At 35.9% G+C, this 21508-nt stretch overlaps 1 protein-coding gene across 2 annotated transcripts; it reads left to right on the top strand.

Moving 5' to 3' along the window:
* The first annotated feature begins 1710 nt into the window (after positions 1 to 1710).
* Positions 1711 to 16282, top strand: LOC118751096 (mitoferrin-like). 2 transcript variants are annotated; one of them, XM_036485863.1, is made up of 7 exons: positions 1711 to 1990; positions 2092 to 2676; positions 13851 to 13939; positions 14059 to 14183; positions 14300 to 14535; positions 14625 to 14786; positions 15396 to 16282. In XM_036485863.1, exons 2-7 carry the CDS (start codon positions 2560 to 2562, stop codon positions 15867 to 15869), a joined length of 1203 nt encoding a protein of 400 aa, XP_036341756.1. In that variant the 5' UTR covers positions 1711 to 1990; positions 2092 to 2559; the 3' UTR covers positions 15870 to 16282. The 2 variants fall into 2 exon arrangements, with proteins under 2 accessions (XP_036341756.1, XP_036341757.1); XM_036485864.1 differs by having other exon boundaries at positions 2108 to 2676.
* The last annotated feature ends 5226 nt before the right edge of the window (positions 16283 to 21508 follow it).

Consider the following 21508-nt stretch of genomic DNA (forward strand, 5'->3'; position numbering starts at 1 on the left):
TCCAATTTGGATAAGGGAGCAAGGCGATTGGGTCTGGTAGTTAGCGAGGACAAGCCGAAGTATCTCCTGCCAACAAACAAATATTCAGCGCATTCGCGCCTTGGCACCCACGTCACTATTGGCAGTTATACATAATTTCGAGAAAGTAGAGAATTTAGTTTACTGGGGAACCAGCATTAACACCGATAGTAATGTCACCACCGAAATTCAATGGAGAATCACCCTTGCCAACAAATGCTACTATGGAATGAGTAGGCAATTCAGAATTAAAGTCCTCTCTCCAGCAGAAGCATGAACAATGACAACATCCAATGAGGTGGCTCTTGCAGTATTGGAGAGAAAGATTTTGCGGAAGATTTACGGGCCTTTACGCGACGTTGGCGACGATGAGCTGTATGAGCTTTACAAGGACATGGACGTGGTCAGCTGGGGGTAGCAGAGGAAGAGAAGGCCCCCACTGCGAAGGAGAGACCAAGTGTAGAAGGGCTTGGACTCACTTGGCATTTCCAATTGGCACAGAAGAGATGAACGGTTAAGTAGTTTATATTTAGCTACGATCTATTATAGCACGAAAAATTGTAGTTGAAAAGGTAAGTTTATGAAAAGGCATTGATGAGTGGCAACACTGTAGTAAGCAACACTGAGGGCTCCAGTAATCGAAAAAACTCTGCGTATACAGACTGCGTTTAAGTATACGTTCTGCGTTCCTGACTAATTTCAGCTTAATTGCAACTGAAATTACGCAAATCGGTTTCGAGAAATAAATTCAACTTGCTCGTACTGCACTAGCAATTTTCATTTTTGCTGCAAGTGCTGTCATACTAATCGAGTGTTGCCGTGTGACGCGATTTTTGCCGAATTTGTCCAAGATTTTGAAAATGTTGCATCACATTTAATAAAATAGATACTTGTAATTAATGTATTCTCCTGATATGAACAATTCAATTATATTAGGATAAGACATTTTGTGGTTGTGGTGGTTTCGTGCGCATTTTAGCATTTTTAACAAATTTTTCAGGTCAGGGCCTGTGTCAATTGATAGAAAAGAGGAAAGTTTGATCGATCAAAGTAACACTTTAGCATTTTTCGTGGTGAATACGAACGTCCAATGAAAGCTGAAAAGGCACAAAAGAGCGTACATTACTTGCAAGTTATATAATAAATATAAAATTTAACAATTTTAGCAACACACAAAAATACCGATATTTAAGTTGAAATTTATTTTTGATCTACAAAAAAGTGTATGGGAAAATATTAAAGTAGGTTTAATCAGCAGCTTGTGTGATTTATTTAGCTTTTAAGTTTGACAAACCGCTTGAGTCGACCGGCATGCCGTTTTAGTCCTCAGTAAATATACAAGACGGAAATAACACAATTAGGTGAGTTGATAGGCAGGTCTAATATTCTATTCAATTGTCAACATCGATGAATTAAATCGATTCATGATATCGATACTTTCTTAAATATCGAACATTCCTAGCCTGAACTGTATATGACAGTTTTACCAGTTTTCATCTTAAAAGCGCTCCGGTACTTTTTGGTTTTTGACAGTTTCAAAGGTTTATCCAGCAGAACAGTTGAGGAACGAAACTAAAAGAAAGTTGGCGCCATCTAGGTGCGAAATGTGGTATTAAAACTCAGCTAAAAAGTGGCATCACCTGAAATTCGGACGCTTTGACAACAAAAAAAAACAGAAAATTCACGTGAAAAGAAATTTAAAAGATTAAGGAAAAGCGAGTTATATCGCCTTTCCAAGTGTAAAATTAAATTGGGCGTGCGTTTGATAGGGCATCGAACCAGTGCGGTTTTCTTATATATTTATAATCTAATTGCATGAAGTATTAATTTAATCGTTGAAAAATTGTTAGCAAAAGAACGGTGGTGCGCAAACCAGATTGGTACATTGTTTTTGGCATAGACTATTTTGGATTTGGTCACGAAGCTTTGACTACTAGTTGCAAAGTGTTTGGAATTCAGGTCATACGAGCAGGTAAAGACATATTAGTTAACTTGTTCAAACTCTAAATGGCTGCGAAAATATAATTATGTAGCGGCAAAATTGGTACACTGTTCTTATTTTAATTTATGTAGCTGTTATCAATTGCAGAAAAGTAAGCAACCGATATCGTGGAAAGTAAGAAAGTGGAAAACGTGGAGGAAACTAACCGCCAAAGCAAAAGAAACAATAGCTCCCGCCGAGAGAAAATCGGGAAGCAAGCAACAGTCAAAGCAAGTGACAATTGCACCTCGTTGATGATTGGAAGAGCGGACAAGGCAAGGCGACAGCATCGGCTTTCGGTCGGTAAAGAGTGAAAAACACATTGCGAAGTTTTAGTGACGCGCAGAAATCGGAAGACAACGTTTGGGATCTGCATAACCACTATTCAGCGGAGGCAAGTTTTGCCTTTATTCGTTGTAAAAGCAGTTTGTTTACAGCCAAAATTCTGCATCGCAAGCGATTAAATAGCAACATTAGAAGCAAACTATCGTTAAAATTTGACTATAGATTGGCGTGTAGTTTATATATTGCGTTTCTTGTGATTTTATACAACAAGCACCATGAACGTGGACGACTACGAATCATTGCCAACGACCAGCGTGAGCATCAACATGACGGCCGGTGCACTTGCGGGCGTGCTGGAACATTGTGTTATGTATCCATTGGATTCGGTTAAAGTAAGTTTTTTGTCAAGTACATCTCAATTATTAAATTTCTAAATGGAAAACTTGGTCACTGCAGACTCAATCGATTTTCTTTGGTTTTGTAGCAGCCCCGGGGTCTATAGCTGGCTGCCTGCTCAGCTGTTAGCAACGTCGTACCTAACCTAAAATTTTAGCGTCGTGATGTAATTCTTTCCTCTTTGTTGGCTGCTTTATTGTTGTTTTTCCCTATGCGAATGCGTATTTTTTTATTACGATTAATCGCTCGATTTTGGCATGCCATGCCAGAACATAGATGGTTATGTCTATTTATTGTTAGTAATGAATGCGTGCTCGAATTTTTACATACTTCATATATACATACAAACATATGTATGTAGGAATGTGTAAATGGAAATAATGAACGTGTTTATATGGTTGGTTAGTGCTAGAGCTAGTGGCGGCAGGTGTCACAGATATGTAGTAGGGAAGCAGGTATAGGTAAATACGTAGTTGAGGAATCTTATATGTATGTACATACATAGTAGAGTTTGGATTAGCATCTACTGTCGAAGACAACTGCTTCTGTATGTAACTTGTTGGGAAGGTTCTTAAACAATACCTTAGTCGGCGCCAATTATTAAGACTGTTCCCTGTACTTCAGTATTCCAAAGATCTGCTTTAATAAACCTTGTACATGAACAGCTTTCTGTAAAATCACGTAAAATAAGGTTTAACCAAGGAGTTTTTTTTCTCATCTATTTTTATTTATTTTTTTCAAATTCCTATTCTGTTATCTTAATCAAGAGATTTTAGCTATAAATTTAAGAATTCCAATGAACGGATTCAAAAGATTAACGCAGTTAACTTAAATTTTATCGTAGGCAACTTTTAACCCACGTAATTTTTAAGCAAGAAACACAACTGGCTTCAATTGTTATTGTAGCGGCTACGGTCAGAGCTGGGTATATGCAATTACATTCCAATAACATTCCTCAGTAATTGTAATTAGGATTCAATTCCTTCAGTTCACAGCAAAGGTATTGATTACTTTCTCAATTTCTTAGAAGTAATTTCAAATATAATTCTTTTTTTTTTAATCCATTACAAGGAGTTACGTTTTTTAATTCAAATAAATTACGTGCTAGTAATGTAATTTTCTTCAATTCCTCAAAGTTATTTAAAAAGTACCGAAATTTTTATGAAAAAAAGTTTACTCTTGAATTGCTAACTGCCTTGAATAAATAACTTATACCCAAGTAATATTACTAATTGGACTTTAAATAGGCTGAATAACGAGTTACCCTATAACCGTTAAATTTTCCAGATCCTACCGCGAACGTGCTTCGCGGTAGATGAGACCCGCCCGCATACTTTCATGCTCGCCCTTCGGTGAAGAACAGTCCGGACTGTTGCTGCTTCGGGCACTGCTGCTCTCTTGGACTAATCCCTGCGTATCTATAAAAATGCACTGACTTAATTGTGTATATTATGGTACCCCAAATGCTACCCAAACTGGCGTGCCTTCTGGTGCCTTTGAAGTACTCTTACTGATATCCTGCTTTACAAATGTGGATAGAGTTCGGTTTTATAAATATATTGCATTGCTATGGCTAAATTTTGATGATAACACCGTAAGATCGCTAAAATTACAGGAAAAACGCCGAGACACGTAAAATTAATTTTGGGTATTAGGTTGCGGATCTGTACACCGTTTTTTTCAGATAAGGCCATTTACTAAAGGTATTTTCATTTTAAATTTGCATTGCGAATGAAAAAAATTCAAACTTTAACATCTCAGCAGATAATTTAGGTAAGCCTTGTTAGGTAAATCCATTCTAAGAAGCTTACCCAAGAACGACTGGAAAAAGTGCATCCTGGCATTATATTATTTAGCATTATAAATGAGTTTCGATAAACATTTTAAGTTGCAATAACACATATTTGATATAAACCGTAAGCAAATACTTCAAATATGTATAATTTTTATAAATTAAAGAATAACTTTAACAGAACTCCAAAAGGCCTTCTGAAGTACGTCCTATAAAAGCCGCGCTGTGAGGCCTTCCATTGGAAGCGCACGAAGAAGCTCTTCAATTTGTGCCACTCCATACAAAAAGAAAGGAGAAACGAATGTTGAGTGGAAGGCCTCTTGACTCTCAGGTATGCCTTCCGGAAGGGCTTGTAACTCCTGAAATTATCTATCGGGATAGAAAATGTTACTCATACGCCATGTGTGAATACGGTCTTTTACGATATGGCGTATGAGTAACATTATTTCCTGCTCTTATTTCATACAAAAAAATTATAGTTTAAAAAACTTAAACCTCGCTATTATAATTTCCATTCGTACTGTCATCAGGTATTTACATAGTTACATCCCGAGCTAATAAAAGGGAGGTAAAAATTATTGCACTATCACTCGACCTAAACTAATACCCAATTTGCTATATTTCTTTAATTTTATCAATTTAATTGAGCTCAAAATTAAAAAAAAAATATCGGCCATAAATCCCGGTATTATACCGAACAATTAAAAAAAAATTATTCAAACACACATTCGTACAAACGAATACAACATTTTTATATATACTACATATACATAGATATAGATAGAAGATGTCCAATGTGTTGTTTCGATTTTAATCTTTGATTACAAAAAATTCCACTTTACTTTGGTGAATGAACTTTCAGTTTCTCAATTACTTTTACAATTCCCTTGAGCAATTCTAAATACTAAAGTACTCTTACAGATCCAGGTAATGGGGTAATTTATTTCCTAAAGGAGTCATTACGACCCAGCTCTACCTACAGTAAATATAGATTATATCAATGTGCAGTGCAGCGGAGACTTTCTAAAGAAATAAATTAATAGTTAAAACAGATATTTTTAAAGCAGACAATAATCGGCTTCTAGCTTCAGGTGCTAAACGGTTAAGCAATTTAACGGGGCCTTCAACAAGTACTGCTAAAAGTCTATAAATAATAATAATTTTATATTCCTCCAGCGAAAGCGAAGGCTGGGGTGTAGAATCCGGAGACATTAAAACACGTGAAATTAAAGCTCAATTAAAGGCTTTACTGAAAGTAAAACGAGCTTATCTCGGTGAAAATCGTCCCGATTGGTGGAAAACTAAACTAAAATACCACAAATTTGCAGATCTGGCCCGCATATATTTGAGCGCTCCACCCGCCAGCGTTCAAAGTGAGCAATTGTTCAGTGCAGCCGGCCTTATATAAGAGCCTCGAAATTACTTTTTTTTTGAAATATAATATGCCCCTTTTGAACTTTGACTACGAGATTAAAACACTGTATAGTGTAAGCACTCATTCCATGTTCTAATAATTTAAAAAAAATTATGATGATTTAAGTGGATTATAGCTTTTTTAATGTTATTCCTAACATTCGCATTTCGAAAATTCGCATTCGCGAATGTGAAAAATGTGGCACTCGCAACTTCCGTAATATGAACCAAATCGGACTATAAATACGGGGTTTCAAATGTCTCGACTCCTGCGCCACCTATCGGATTGACTCATCTTTTGTTTTGCACTGTTATCGAGAAGATTTATTCCTCCTACGAACGCTAAATGTTGTTTTTTAGAAGCTTTTCGTAAAGTAATACCGAGAGGCGATTGCTATTAGAAACACGGTTTTTGTGGGGTGTTGTTAGAACCAGTAGTCGAACGCCTCCCGAGGGGTGGTATTAACGTTCCCATGACATTCGGATCTATAGCTGATCTGAAGGACCACTGTTTGAAAAATTTTTATGCTGTTTCAACATCAACAACATATACAGGCAGGCTCTGCAATTCACTTTCGAGTGAATTTCAATCAAACTCGCTTTGAATTCAAATTGGCTGGGGTTGATATTCACTCGGAAGTGAATTACAGAACCTGCCTGATAACCATGATCGCTCAGCGTCGGCGGCCGCAAGTAGTTGCTTTACAAATCGCTCTGTTTCTTTCAGTTTCAATGGCAAAATATTATTGGATACTATAGTTGGTTCACACTCTGAACTTCACAAACCTGACTCAATCATTTTAAAGAGAGTTATCGCAACGATGTCGATTTATAACCAACCAGCGATGCTGAGGAAAGATTGAGTCAATTAATATTTTTGGTTTTTATGTTCTACGATTGTGGACGATTCGTTTTCCCTTTCTGCACTCGCATTATTTAATAGCGAGGATTTTTAACTTTAGGTGGTAAACTCTTAGCTGAAGCGCTGTTATCGCCAATCTGACGTGTTTGCTTTTTTGTCGTAACTGACTTCCAACAGCTTTTTGATAAGATAATAGAGAATAGAGATTTTGATAATTTTTTTAAATTGACCATTTAAAACATAATATTATAACCCAGATAATGTTTTAATGTGAAGCTATATATAGGGTGATCCATCTAGACCTTTTTTTATTTTAAATAAAACACTTAAAACCGAAGTGGATGTGGGAATCTTTATTATTATCCGAAAGAACAATTTCTGATATTTACTTATTAAAAATAATGTCATCAAAATGTTGGGCGCGACTATGCTGGAGCCGGTCCGGTCCATTCGGTATCTCGCAAATAACACGAGTACTGTTGGCTTCCAGTTTTGAATCTTAGCTGGCTCATCGATGAAAACTGATTTCATCACACAAAAGAAAATAATCAAAAGGTGTCATATCACACGATCACACGGTATTAGCAATAAGGGTGTCGGAAGGTCGATGATGAACACCATCACAGGATGCTGATTTCGCTAATACAGCTGAATAATTCTAAGGCGTTGTTGGGTGTGCCTATTCATGATGAATTTTCAAATAATACTGAATAAAAATAAGATGAAAGTATGACACTAGTTACGCGTGATCTTTGAAAAAAGCGAATAAAAGAAAGGTCTAGATGGGTCACCCTATACATGCATATACATACATACATTAAAAATAAGCTTTGCGTATGTACATACGAAGGTACGGCCCGCGACAAAACGATAGCACCTCAACATTTTGAACAGGTTTGACTATTTGTTTGTTTAATTTTCATCTAACAAATACCATATAAATCCAAATTTCAGACTTTGTGCAAGAATTATAAAAATTCCACAACCTTTTTATCCCAATTCCAAGCATTTTAATTTCTAGAATAATTTTTGGTATGTAGTTTTATAGCTTATTAAATTCTAGTAAATAAAGTGTCAGTTTGAAGTAGCTAAAAAATGGCGTTGACTTTAATAATTTTTTTTTTGCTGACGGTATCCACGCATTTTCTTCCATATAAAGTATTTTTTTTTATATGGAAAAGAGTGCATAACACTGCCAGAAAAAAAAATTATCATAAATGTAATTTTTTAGCAACTTCAAACTCCCACTTTATTATAGCAGATTTTAATAAGCTATAAAACTGCATACCTAAAATTTATTTAGAAATTCGAATTAAAATACTTGGAATTGGGATGAAAAGTTTGTGCAATTTTTTAAATTTTTGTACAAAGTTTGTAATTTGGACTTATATGGATTTAAGTAGATAACGAGTTGAGCTTTAATAAAAAATTAATGAACCTTAAAAAATGTAAAAGAAAAGTAGCCAAAACTGGTAAAAAATATTGATGTGAAATTTTTTTTCGCGTGCTGTACGTACATATAGTTGTTTAAAGTACAAAACCGCATATAAAAATAATGCAATTATTTTGTAGAGTGAAAACACTCTTTTTTTGAAAAAGGTTCTCTCTTTTAAAAAGCAATCTCATTTCAGGCTGGTACATTTCACTAAAAGCTTCGGTGAGGAAATCCAATTTTGGGCAAACAATTTCAGTTACGCGGTTCTATACTTTAAACGACGATATGTAGAAATGCCGGATATTACTCTCAAGTTAAATAAAACAATACTGATCGACTTAATAGTGAGAATTTTACCTAAATTCTTCATTTATTGCTTTCGTTTAAACATATTATTATTTGCGTAATACCTTTATTTTTCACTGTTCGTTTGTGTAAACACATACATATGTAGGAGGTAGGGAAAGGCCCACACTGATAATAATTGTGAAATTAGCATATTACATTTAGTCATTGTGCGCTAAAAAATTACATTTTATTATTCTTAATTAATTGGAGAGGGGATTTACTGTAGAATATATGTATGTATGTGTAGATACATATGTATATGTATGCATATACAACATTGAAGCGAATATGCTAATAGAATATGTGATCTGAAAACTAATCGATCATTTAGCGGCTGTCACGGACGCAAAAAGAAATTTCCGAGCGAAAAAGTGTGAGCTTGCGTTCCCATCAAACACATTCGCATACAAATGCATTTAAAAATAATTTTTCCAACGAATTCTAAGAATATTTTTATAAAATATATTTACCTAGATATATCTTTAAATAATAATAAAGTAAAAAATAAGAATATATGGACGGCAGAGTGGAAGATCGACCTACTCGGCAGCCGATTTGAAAACGCCCTATCTCAGGAAATGGCTAAAGAACGCCCTACTTCAGAATTTGGGGTTGAAAGACGTCCTGTCGCTGAAAATTTATTGAAAACAATTTGATATATGGCATTTTTAAAGCGGTACCTGAAATAGGACGTTCTTCAACCAAATTCTGAAATAAGGTCTTCTTGAAAACGTTTCTGAAATAAGGAGTCTAAGAACCGGCTGCCGAGATAGGTCGATCTTCCAATCAGCCGTCGATTTATGAGCCATTTTACGTCAATTTTAAAAAATGTTAGTCATAATTTAAAAATTAACATTTTCTCCCATTTCTCCAAAATATAACAGATTTTCTGTTTTACCTGGACCATCGGGGAGGGGGGCTTCAGTTGGCGAATAATGCTTCATATACTATATAATAATATTATAAATGTATGATAAATGTTCTTACACAAAGTGAAGACTGCAACTTATTAAATGTTTTGATAAACTTTTCCTTAATACAATTATCAGAAAATCCTAAGCACTTTAAAATTTCCAGGCCCGGGCTAGATACCGCCTGCTCACCACCCTCTTTCTGCTGTTGCTGTTGTGGCGGCTTCTTAGCCTCAACTAATGCTAGGGCCTAGATAGCAAACGAAGAGTTAATTCACATGCTTGACATACATATGTTTGGTATGTTCCAACAACCCAGTAGATAATTTTAGGAGTGAAAAGCCCTTCCGAAAGGCCTTCCTGATAGTCAAGAGGCCTTCCACTCTACATTCCTTACTCCTTTCGTTTTTGTATGGAGTGGCACAAATTGAAGAGCTTCTTTCGCTACCCATAGAAGGCCTTCCAGAAGGGCTTTTATAGGACGTACTTCAGAAGGTCTTTTGGAGGAGTTCTTTTAAAGTTACTTCTGTAATTTATAAAAATCATACATCTTTGAAGTATTTGCTTACAGTTTATATCAAATATGTGTTATTGCGAGTTAAATGTTTATTGAAATTCATTTGTAATGCTAAATATTCTGCTTTATCCTGAGTTTCGCCTGAAAAAAAAAATTCACCCGAAAATTTGTCATCCGCCCATTGTAAAACCATGGAAACCAAAAGCGAAAAGTGAACCGGTTCGGGGAAAATGAAACTGAATATAAATTTATGCATTCGAGTCAACAATTTTTATTGAGTTTTTTTTAATGAAAACTTATTGTGGAAAAGCAACAATAATTTGAAAAAGTGGTAGAAGTGATAGCTAATAACTATTTCGGAAATCACCACATTTCCTCATCAGACTTTTTTCAGTAGGACCGACGATCCCACTATTCGAGTAAATTGTATATGGATAAGCTCTTCTAGAAGACATGCAAGGACGTACTTTTTCAGGCCTTCTTGGGTAGGCCTCTTAGAGTGGCTTTACTTTAGAAGGCCTACCTAAATTATCTTCAGGGAAGTCTAGATATGTTAAAGTTTAAGCTGTTACAATGTGCAGACCGCCATTGTTTAATGTCGTTGAAGGCCAGCCTGTATAGCGTCGGGTCCAGTGGTTGTTGAATGCTGCCATGGATCTCGGGTGTAAACTTATAGAGATGCCTTTTGACGCGCCTAGAAAGAGTTGCTGCATCTACTAAATGCCTGTTCGGATGCTTGCAACGAGAGCAATTGATTATTATTATTATTACTTATGTTCACTTAAATCCGTTGTGTATCCATGTGAAATATTTGTAGGATGCTAGCATACACTGGTACTGGTAGTCTTAAGTAAAATTATTGTTTTTTTCTTCAAACAATTCCTACATCCCAATTGCAACCGCATCATCAGTCATGCCGCCCTCACTTTAAGCTGGTCGAAAAAGTCAAAGAAAAGAAAATCGACGAAACTTACAATTTTTACGCGAATGGGAAGCAATTGTAAAGCGTTTATTTAATCGCAATTTATCGTGGCTTCTGCTCCACTACACGCATGCAAAAAGTTCGTACATATGCGCTACTTATTGACTTTCCGCGATTGTAATTGAAAGAGTGCATGCGTTGTTGTTATTTTTTTTCTGGTATACTGAGGTAATAAAATGCGCGACAACATTTATTGTTATGGATTTTATACTGACATGATGCCTAGTAATTATCTCTTGATTTTTTTTTTACTTTTTGATTGTAGATATGAACCATGCATGCATGTATGTATGTACATACAAGAATATATCAACATACAGACATGCATCCATATGTATACGTAGCATGTGTATGAATGAAATTATAGTAAATTTAAGTAAATTTTAGTTGCACGTACATATGTTTATGTACGTACATATGTACATAATACTTCCATAAGCACGCTTGTGAAATATATTTAATATACATATGGTTATATGATAACTGGGTAGGTGTGTCATGTCTGGTCTATGATTTTTTACATGTCGTTCTAAAATCGCCCAGCATTTTCTTCTAAACTACGCAAACGTGCTAAGTTGTATGCTTTGGTTTGTGAAAGCTTTCAAGTAGTTAATAAAATCGTGACTTTTAGAGTTTTTTCACTAAAAATGCTGCATCATTGCTTAACTATTTAAGTTTTTTTTTTTTTGTTTTCTATTTAGTATAGAATAGTATATATAGCCGTTCGTAGTTTTTTTCTTTTATTTTTAGTGTGTACATTTTTTTTTGGATTTTATATTGTGCAGGGTTCCCCATTTGATTGCGTCGATTACCACCTTCTCTAAGTCGTTGCATAACAAATACATAGAATTTTTGTAGACATGCACGAGGTACGATTTTGTAGTTGCACCGTTTTCAGGGGCCGACATATGTACATACATATGTAGTATGTGAATAGCTATAGTATGGCTTCGAATGTTTTAAAAAAATTTACATTCAAATTTTTCCACTCATAAGGCAAAGTTCAGGTTGAAATTACTTTAAGTAAGTGAATATTTTGCGAGCTTTGCTAGTCGTGTATATGCCATGAAAGGCGAGGAAAATGAGTGCTTGTATGTTTACTTAGGTACCTATGTACTGTATGTATTTTTACGGGGCCTTTGTTTGCTATATTTTTTCAACTTTTTTTTTTTGTAATGGGTGTTGCCCAAACATTTGTTTCGTGTTTGTCGTGAAATATCGATAAATATATGTTTACATATATGCAGAAATGACCTACACACCCTCTTCCATGTTGCACGAAAAATGCATAACTGTAGCGATTAACCATAGTACATTAAAAGAAAAATTTTCTGCATCTTTACTATAGGAGCGTATGTAAACTTTAAAACCGTTTTTCTCGGGTTTTTGATTTTTTAGATTATGAAACTCTTGCAGCAAATGAGCGATATGTACATATGTCGTTTTTCTAATGGTGGTCACACTTCGGCAGGTAATAACAAACCTCCTACCGCATTTGTGGTAAAAAATATATACTCCCATAGCTTTCTCTCGCATGTGGCGAATGCGATCATATATGTACATAGGCATATGTACGTACATGTATACATTATAATTTTTTATCTTTGCTATACAAATCTTTGCATGCAAAATATTTCTTTAATAAATTTAATCAGCAAACTAAAGCCGAATAATATTTTTCATTCATACGTATGTATGTATGGATGCATGTGTGTATATATATATTCTATAGCAAATCATCTCCTTATATGACCACCTTTAAGCTTGTTATGATGCCTATGAGATCATTATATAACACCATTATTCTCGGAAACCCCACAAGTGTCATTTAAAATTTCATTGTGAAATGGGTTTTAGAAGTACGCCGCTGCTGCTAACAGCCTCTTATAATATTTAATTTCTATTATCATAACAAGCTATACATAGTGCAGTAGCGCGATAAATATAAAATAAGAAAAATGAGGTATTCTCGGAATGATAACTGGGCGTTGTGCGCTCTGATCAATTGCCATTACGAGCACACGCCATTCAATGCATACAGCCATATACATATGTACATGCCTACATACATACATAGTCTAAATATATGTTTGTATGTTCACATGTAAGTGTAAGTACGTCGCACTCGATATTTGACTTCTGCAGCAGGTTCTGGTACGATATTTCGAAATTTAAAACGTCGAAACTAAAAACACCGAAAAAAATGTCGAAAAATAAATAAATAGAAAATGAAGAATGTCGAGAAAAAAATTGTCGAAAAGAAAAATGTCGAAAATAAATATAGCGAAAAAAATATATCGATACATATAATGTAATGAATGATGTGTAAAATTCGTGCAAATTTGAAAAGCACTTTTAATTTTTATTTTTTTTCAAACATTCAACATTTTCGACGTTTTGCATTTTTTCAACCTTTTTCGAGATTTCCAAAATTTTTAAATTTCGAAATTTCTGTTTCGACATTTTTATTTTTGACTTATCGTACGGATCCCCTTCAGCAAGCAAAAATAAAGTAGATCAGCTTTATATAAAGGACTCTTTAGTACAACCCTTTAAATATTTAGTATAAGTGCTTTGCTGGATTTCGTCTCTCCTGTCTTTAAAAATCAATATGTTGGATATACACCTTTGAATAATCAATAGATCATTTCTAAGGTTACCCTCAACTAAGTATGCGTACCCAAATACGAGTATGCACCCACAAATCACACCATTGTGGATTCATACATACATTCACAAGTCCAGATATACATATTTAAAGGTTAACTATGATTTTCGCAAAAATAACTTTCATGTAAAAATCGATTAATAATACGCGTCTTACGGCTATGATTAATTTCATATGTACTCTTTGTTTTGCCTATAAGTAATCGTTATCATTGAATACCATTTTTTGGTTTGTATTTTTAGACAAGAATGCAAAGTTTATCGCCAGTAACTTCCAAATATGACATCAGCACTACCTTCAAGAATATGATCAAAAAAGAGGGTATTATGAGGTGAGCCAATTACTAAATTTCGTACATTCAATATGCACAATAATGCTGATGTTTTATTTTCTACGGAACATAATTTTTTTTATTAATCTACCTTTCTATTTATTGATGCTACGCCGCAGACCCATTCGTGGTGTCTCGGCTGTTGTTGCTGGCGCTGGACCCGCACATGCGCTGTACTTTGGTTCCTATGAGATGACGAAAGAGCTCCTGACTAAGGTCACCACCAACAATCATGTCAATTATAGTAAGTATGCAACTCAATTAAAAAATTAAATTTGTATGCATATTTCATTGCAACGAAAAATTATATGCTATACGAACAAATGTATGTATTTAATGTGTTTTTTTTACTGTCTTTAGTGGCCTCTGGTGCTGTGGCGACACTCATACACGATGCCGTATCGAATCCAACGGATGTGATAAAACAACGCATGCAAATGTACAATTCGAAATATAGTACAGTTATTGGCTGTATGAAAGATGTGTATCGCAATGAGGGCATCAAAGCTTTCTACAGATCATATTCCACACAACTAGTGATGAACATACCATATCAGACATTACATTTTGCAACATACGAGTTTTTCCAAAATACGGTACATAGTTAATTATTGCATGCTAAGAATCTTAATTTCTTAAACCCTGCAATCATTGAATACTCTTCTTTTGCGCACTAACTTTTCAGTTGAATCATGAACGGAGATATAGTCCCGTGGTTCATATGGTTGCCGGTGGTGCGGCAGGTGCTACTGCTGCTGCCTTCACGACACCTCTGGACGTAGTGAAAACGTTGCTAAACACACAGGAGAACGGTCATACAAAAGGCATGATTGAAGCGATTCGACAGGTAAGGAGATATGTACATACATACATACAACAAAAAAGAAAAAACTAAGTAATTGCTTTTTCTTAAAACTACTTACCTTTTACTTCAATTTTGTTTGAATAAATCGAGTAAAAGCTCAGAAAATTTAAGAAAAAGAAATTGCTTATTTTTGTTCCTAGCTTTTGAAGTTACGAGATTTGCGGCAGATTCATAAAAAATTAATTCATGTCAAGAAGAAAATATATGCTTTTTTCACTATGTTTGCCATCAATAGACTTGAGATGAGTAAAATACTTAAATTGTATCGATGCTTCATGAAAATGGTTCCAACAAATATTTCTCCTTGGAAATTTAAACTTTGTAGATTCTTCGAGCAAAATAGCTTTTGAAACAAATTTTTGCCTATAGTTACAAAAAAAAAAAACGTCTCCTGCTTAATAATGAAACTTCTCGGTTGCCTTCGCGAAGAATACCAAAAAATATCTTAAGGATTAAATTGGTTTTATTATTTATTTAAATAAAACTATCAGTTTTTCCTAACATGTTTCAAATTTTTCAGCAACAAAAGCTCCCTTTTTAAACCTCCCTACACTTTTTTCACTCATTACGTCATCCGCTTACATTTCACAGATCCATGGAGTAGCTGGGGTAAAAGGCTTTTTCCGCGGCATGTTGGCGCGTGTTTTGTACTCAATGCCCGCCACAGCCATATGCTGGTCAACATACGAATTTTTTAAATTCTACTTGGCTGGCTCTAATCACAGTACGTACAAGTCATCGATAACTGGCAAAAATGCATTGCAGCGACGAGAAGAAACACCTGAGCGCGGCGAAAAAACTGCCTATGTATTGCCCGTAACAACCACCGAAACAGAGGAGGTGGCGAATGCAAAAGCAACAATAACAACAACAACAATGCCTACATCACCCAGCAGCGGTACAGGTGGTGGTGCGACAGCTGGCCCAACGCCAGGTGGCGCAACTGCGATCAAAAGCGTGTGTGAACTGCCCAGTAATGTGACTACATCAGCATTAAATCTGCACACGAGGCATACAGATGTCAAAAGTGCGCGACCATTCGAACGAGGATACTCGAGTCCGTAATTCTAAGTGTGATCACCAGATACGAAGCGAGCGTTGGAGAGAGGGGAGCAATACGAGACGAAAAATATTGTAATGTACAAAAATAAATTTAAAAAAAATCTACAGTAAGCAGAGCTAGGGCCAGCGATATGCGTTCATAGCAGACGACATCATCATTATTACGTTTGGCCATGCTGGTGTGTTTCTCGAGGGAAGCCTGGGCGTGTTTTGTATAGTGGCGAGGTAAGGGCAGGTGGAGGTGTATATAACAGCGTCGACGTGGACCGTCACACTGTAGGTCGCCCCAAAAACCTCCCTTCCGTGAAGACAAAGAATGCTTAGTAAGGAACTTGATTTTATGGTGTTTAGATACCCACCACCTGCCTGTAGCGATTTTTCTAAATGCAAACAACCAAGAAAAACAAATCGGAAGATGAAATTAGCAAATTAAAAACAAAGATATTTCATAATATAACAGGAATAAACCCATACCAAATGAATGTAGAAGTGGCATGAAACATATCGCCAGCACAAATATAATAACGTTTCAAGTATTATGTAAATATGCATGTCTTTATCTTCACCTCTGCTCAACGTCATTTCCTTACGGCACGCCGTCCCCCTCTCTCCTTTCCACAAATTCAAGGCGGAGTGGAAATTCATGTTTGTAATTATAAAAATATATATATATATGTATGTATGTATGTATATGTAAATCGGTTCGGAAAGTGAGATCAATTCGAAAAATTACTATATGTTTAAAATACCGTACACAATAAAGTCTTTGCAAAAGAGCATAAACTTGTAATCTAATTACACTATAAATAAAGCTAGTTTATAAATACAACCACACACAAAAATGCAGACGTGCTTAGTTGTAGAGTTAACTTCCGTTCCCAGCTCTTTGAATTTCAAAGAAATTGAAGCGCAGCTAAAAAGCGGGAATGATTAAATAAAATTATGAGTTACGAGTATCGGTATTCTAGAAGTACGAGTACGTCACAGTCTTTTATGCAAAAACAACGGAAAACGCAAGTTGAAAAATATGTATGCCATTACCACGCTACGCTACGGAACCTAAGAAGTACAGTCCAAAACATGTAATTGTAATAACAATTTCAACAGAGTTTTTACTGTGATTTTATACCACAAACGCCTTGGATGTTCCAGACAGGGATGCTAGTTTTGCTATTTGAAAGACATGTATTTTTTTCAATATTTTGGTTTTTTGCTCTGTATACTTAGACAGTGGTTTTAGCGTGGTGATTGCAGGAAATTATTAAAACTGTTAATATTATTTTAAATTATATTAAACGTAAACTATGCTAACTTAAAATTTTATTGTTATTAAACTACACAACCTTGTAATTTAAAAACAGAAGATCTGAAAAAAATAATTGTTTTTTTCGCTAAATATATAAGCATTGTGTTTTTATTTATTTTTTATTTTTTTGGTGGAAAGTTTACGAAAAGGGGGCAAAGTTCACGAAAATCAATTCACTGTTTGGGACACAATGCGTGCTGCCACTCGGAAGGTTACAACTTTGATTTGATCCCTGCTCGGCGTAACAGCCGAAAGGTTTTTTCTAAGAGCGGTTGCCCATCAACTGGTAATGTCAAACCTCTTTAATTGTGGGTTAATAGACCTTTTGGCCCCAGCGTTACCAGATGCGAGGTCGGGGTCGAACCCTAGCTTGCCTTGTAATAGCTATCATTTAGGCTGTCACCGCTCTTAGTGAACCTAAGGAGCTCTTGGAGTCCCACATTGGAGATTTCAGTAATTTTTTACCCATCGCACAGTGGCCGGAGGAGCTATGTTTTACGCGAAAAATTAGAAGGGCTGTTACGATTATAATAAAAATGCAGGGTCGTAGTATTTTTGTTGTGCTAAATCCGAATATGCCATACAATTTTTAGTTTGACAGTTGACAGCTGTCAAATGAACTCCCAGTTTCTCTAAAAATAAGAAAATCGTTTTGAAAATACCACTGATTAGTTTTTTAGGCACGCTGGTCGCATTGAAACGTTTACAGTTGACAGCTGTCAAATGGACTGGGATTTTTTATAAAAAAGAAATTTTAAATTTTAAATGCCCCTGATTACATTATTAGACATGCTAATCACGAATTCCATGACAAATTAAAACTTTGAGAGTTGACAGCTGTCAAATAGAGTGTTAAATTTTCTAGAAATTAGAAAATATTTTTTTTAATGCGCTACTGAGAAAGGGTTTGGGCCTGTTTTTTTTTCATTTTACACCAAATTCGTAATTTCCAAAACTTCAGTTTTCTCATTTTTTAATAAAGTTACTCAGGTTTGAAAAATCCATTAATTATTTAAATCTCGGACGCCATATTGGATTTTGCACTTTGAATTTTACAAAACTAGGTTGAAATTTGTAACGAGCGAAGTTAAGAACCTATACATACCAAATTTCATGAAACTTCAGCAATTTTTAAATTCTTGGACGCCATATTGGATTCGCTATTTTGGATTTTTTAAAATTTACTTCTGGTTTTATAAATTATATGGTGCTAAATATATAGTATAAATTACACTAATCCTTAAAGTTTTAATACACTTTTTGTTATATGGAACAACTGCTAGCGTTGGTCTAGTGTAATAAAAATGGCCGCCACTTGTTTTATCGCTAGTATGCCCGGCTTTTCTTTTCGTAGATTCCTAAAGGACCTTTGCATTACTTTTTGAAAAAATATTTCTTGAATAAGCTGTGTTATTAAGGTATTGATAATTTATCAACAAATTTTTATTATGTATGTAATATTTCATATGAAATCATCATCTCCCATGTCTAGGAAGTAACTCCAAACCAGCAATTACTGTTATAGTTGAAAGTGCACATAAAAAAATTGCAAGAACGTGCCACGATCGAATTCGTTGAATTAAACGGATTCAATGGCTTCCTCAGCAGATATTTGTTGCGTTCCCCAACTTTTCTGGGTTAAAACCTGTAAAACTGTCAAAAAGCAAAAGAAGCCAGAGAACCGAGTACGGGAACGCTTTCTGGTAAATTCCTGTAAATTCTTGCATCTTTCTGCGAGTTAGGGAACGCAACTATTATTGAAAGTAAGTACTAATCAGTTTACAGTTAATTTATCACAGTTTTCAAATATGCCATTTTCGCGTAAAACATGGCCTCTCCAACCATTGTACAGATGCACAATATAATAATATATCAATGTAAATATTAAAAAATATGACCCGGTCTCATACGTTAAGACAATTATTTTGTTCTATCGTGGTATGCTTTTGATACTCCTACGAAGTTTCTCTCTAAAGCTTTGTAGACCCTCTCGATTGCCAGAACTTCCGCTTGGAACTCAGAGGGACTTTTTCCCGATTGTTCCGACGTCGTCGTTAAGTGTATGGAGTGCGTATTCGGGGGGAAAAATGACACGAAATTAAGTTGGATACATTTCCAGACACATTGTATATAGAAGAAGTATATAGAAACGAAGGAGTGAATTTTTCATTCGGGTCTGTATCTGTTTTCTATAAACGAAGTAGACGGAGATTGTATCTTAGCCGGATAGTATGACTCCGCATTCCATTGGCATACGTTAATTGCCTAGTGGACCTTTTCAATACACCCGATATACCGGTAGCATATATGTACATATAATGCCACATACATTCCCCATACACTTTTAATTTGAAATCGTCTGCTAAGTCATTTACTTCTCTGTACATCTCGTGCTTTAAGTATGTGTATTAGGAATGAAGTTCCAGCACGAGTATACATATGATCTAAACACATTTGTAGTAAACTTTGTTTGCGACAATACGAGTACAAACTGCCAATGACACTTGTTAAGAAAAGTGTGAAAAGAAGACTAGAGTAATCGGTCATACTTTGTGTATAGGATGAATGCGATTTCGTGTTGTACACAGGTCCCGCTGCGAAGTTCGGCAGTCGGAACGAGAGCGACATTAAACATCTCAGAAAACACCCCCGCACGCACAACGCAGTCCATTTTGGACCGGTCGGTATAGATTACAGTGGCATTCTCCTCGACTATCCTTGCCCTACACCAATCACGTCTAGAAAGAATCTTCACCTGAAAGTTTTTCCTGAAATCTATCGTAGCAGGTATATAGTCTGAACATTTCCCTGATTCTTTGATGTGGAGTTCAGTGGCTGGGATACGACTTACAATGCTCCTGGGGCACCTGCATAAGCTGCTCTTGGTATACTGCTTAATTTCCTTACGTTGTATTATTTGTGTAGTGCTGGCCATCAAACTAACGCCTCGTAAGTTAGTATTGGTCGTATGACAGCCCGGCCTAAGAATGAATAAAACCTTGACTGTTATCCAGCTGTGCGGGATGTGAGTCAAGCTGATACTGGCTTTGGTTTTTTCTTTGTCTACGATTAAGTCAAGCAACTCTTTTAAAATCTGCTGTCCACTTGCTTGAGGCCATATTTTTGGTCTGGGATAGCAGCCAGGAAAGTGTATATTGATGAAGGTTTCTAGTAATTTATGAGCTGTTTATTTCCGGAATAGGGTAGAGGTAGTGGATTTTCTGCGCGTGCTGAAGAGTATCCAACAATGATTCGACATTGATGGTCCATCGTAACTCTCCGGTCATCGGCGGTAAGACCATCCATTGTTAGAGCTAAGTCCAGCACTTCTTCCCATCCCAAATCATTCGGGGCTGGGAAATAGGAATGACTCACCCCTGTTGTTGGTAGTCGAACACACCCAGATAGTGACTCGCGTTTGCATCACATTCTATAAGAATTTGTTCCTTCTGGTTTTGCGCGATGAAATGGTTCAGCTCCTCGGGTCGGGCGTCCCTGTCTAGAGAAAGGTAGACAGATGCCAGGAAGAGGTTTTGGTGCCTTTCCGTCTCCACTTTCACTTTGATTTACTGCAGTTTAGATAGAGAAATGCATCGAGGCCACTGTCGACGACAACTCGAAGTCACCGGCAGCGCTGGGTGGAGACCAGCGTCAAGTTATTCCGTCTCGTCAGGAACTAGCTCTTCGATAACCCGGCGGGTCTGATTACTGTGGACAAGCGAGGGCCGAATATCCGCTTTTTAAGAATTTTGATTGGTAATAGCAAAAATATGTTTCATTATGCTCTAAAAAATCTGTGCAAGATTAAAAGTTTTGGTCAATATCTTAGGCTCCCCGAAGTCCATCAAAGTTCAGGACTTAAAAAAAGTTTTTCTTAGCTTACTTCGATTCTCCGCAAAAAAGGTCCGTATACAAAATTTTGTCGGACTAATACTTTCGAAGACAATAGAAATTTTAGTGAAAAAAGTGTTAATTAACTTATTAATTTTTATTTTTTGATTGTGGATCCTTTCGCGGATTTAGGGTGATCAGACGCGCGGATCAGGCGTCTTTGGAATTCTTTGCTGCAAGCAAAGTTTTTTTTGTTGATTGTCTTGTCATTCATATTTTGGTCCCACGAGTATGCACGGAGAGTGTTCATAGAGAAGGCACTTATGTATACAAGCCCGTGCGTCGGACGGGACCGTTCGCAGGCAGCTTTAAATTTTAAAGCAGAAGCACCATACTTAGTGAAGTGTTTTTTCTTCGTTTACTTATCGTAGTACATACTTCAAATATGCTAAACTTGTACTTCCAAATTTCAAGCACATTCAAGTGCTTCAGTACTGGTACTTAT

This window comes from Rhagoletis pomonella, unplaced genomic scaffold (assembly GCF_013731165.1).
Source record: "Rhagoletis pomonella isolate Grant_MI unplaced genomic scaffold, Rhpom_1.0 Rhpom_scaffold_00535, whole genome shotgun sequence".
NCBI lineage: Eukaryota > Metazoa > Arthropoda > Insecta > Diptera > Tephritidae > Rhagoletis > Rhagoletis pomonella.

Coding starts and splice junctions, on each gene's coding strand:
- LOC118751096 (XM_036485863.1), top strand. CDS start 2,560: ATGAACGTGGACGACTACGAATCATTGCCAACGACCAGCGTGAGCATC. Junction 2,677..13,850: donor ATCCATTGGATTCGGTTAAA/GTAAGTTTTTTG, acceptor TTGTATTTTTAG/ACAAGAATGCAAAGTTTATC. Junction 14,787..15,395: donor TGATTGAAGCGATTCGACAG/GTAAGGAGATAT, acceptor TACATTTCACAG/ATCCATGGAGTAGCTGGGGT.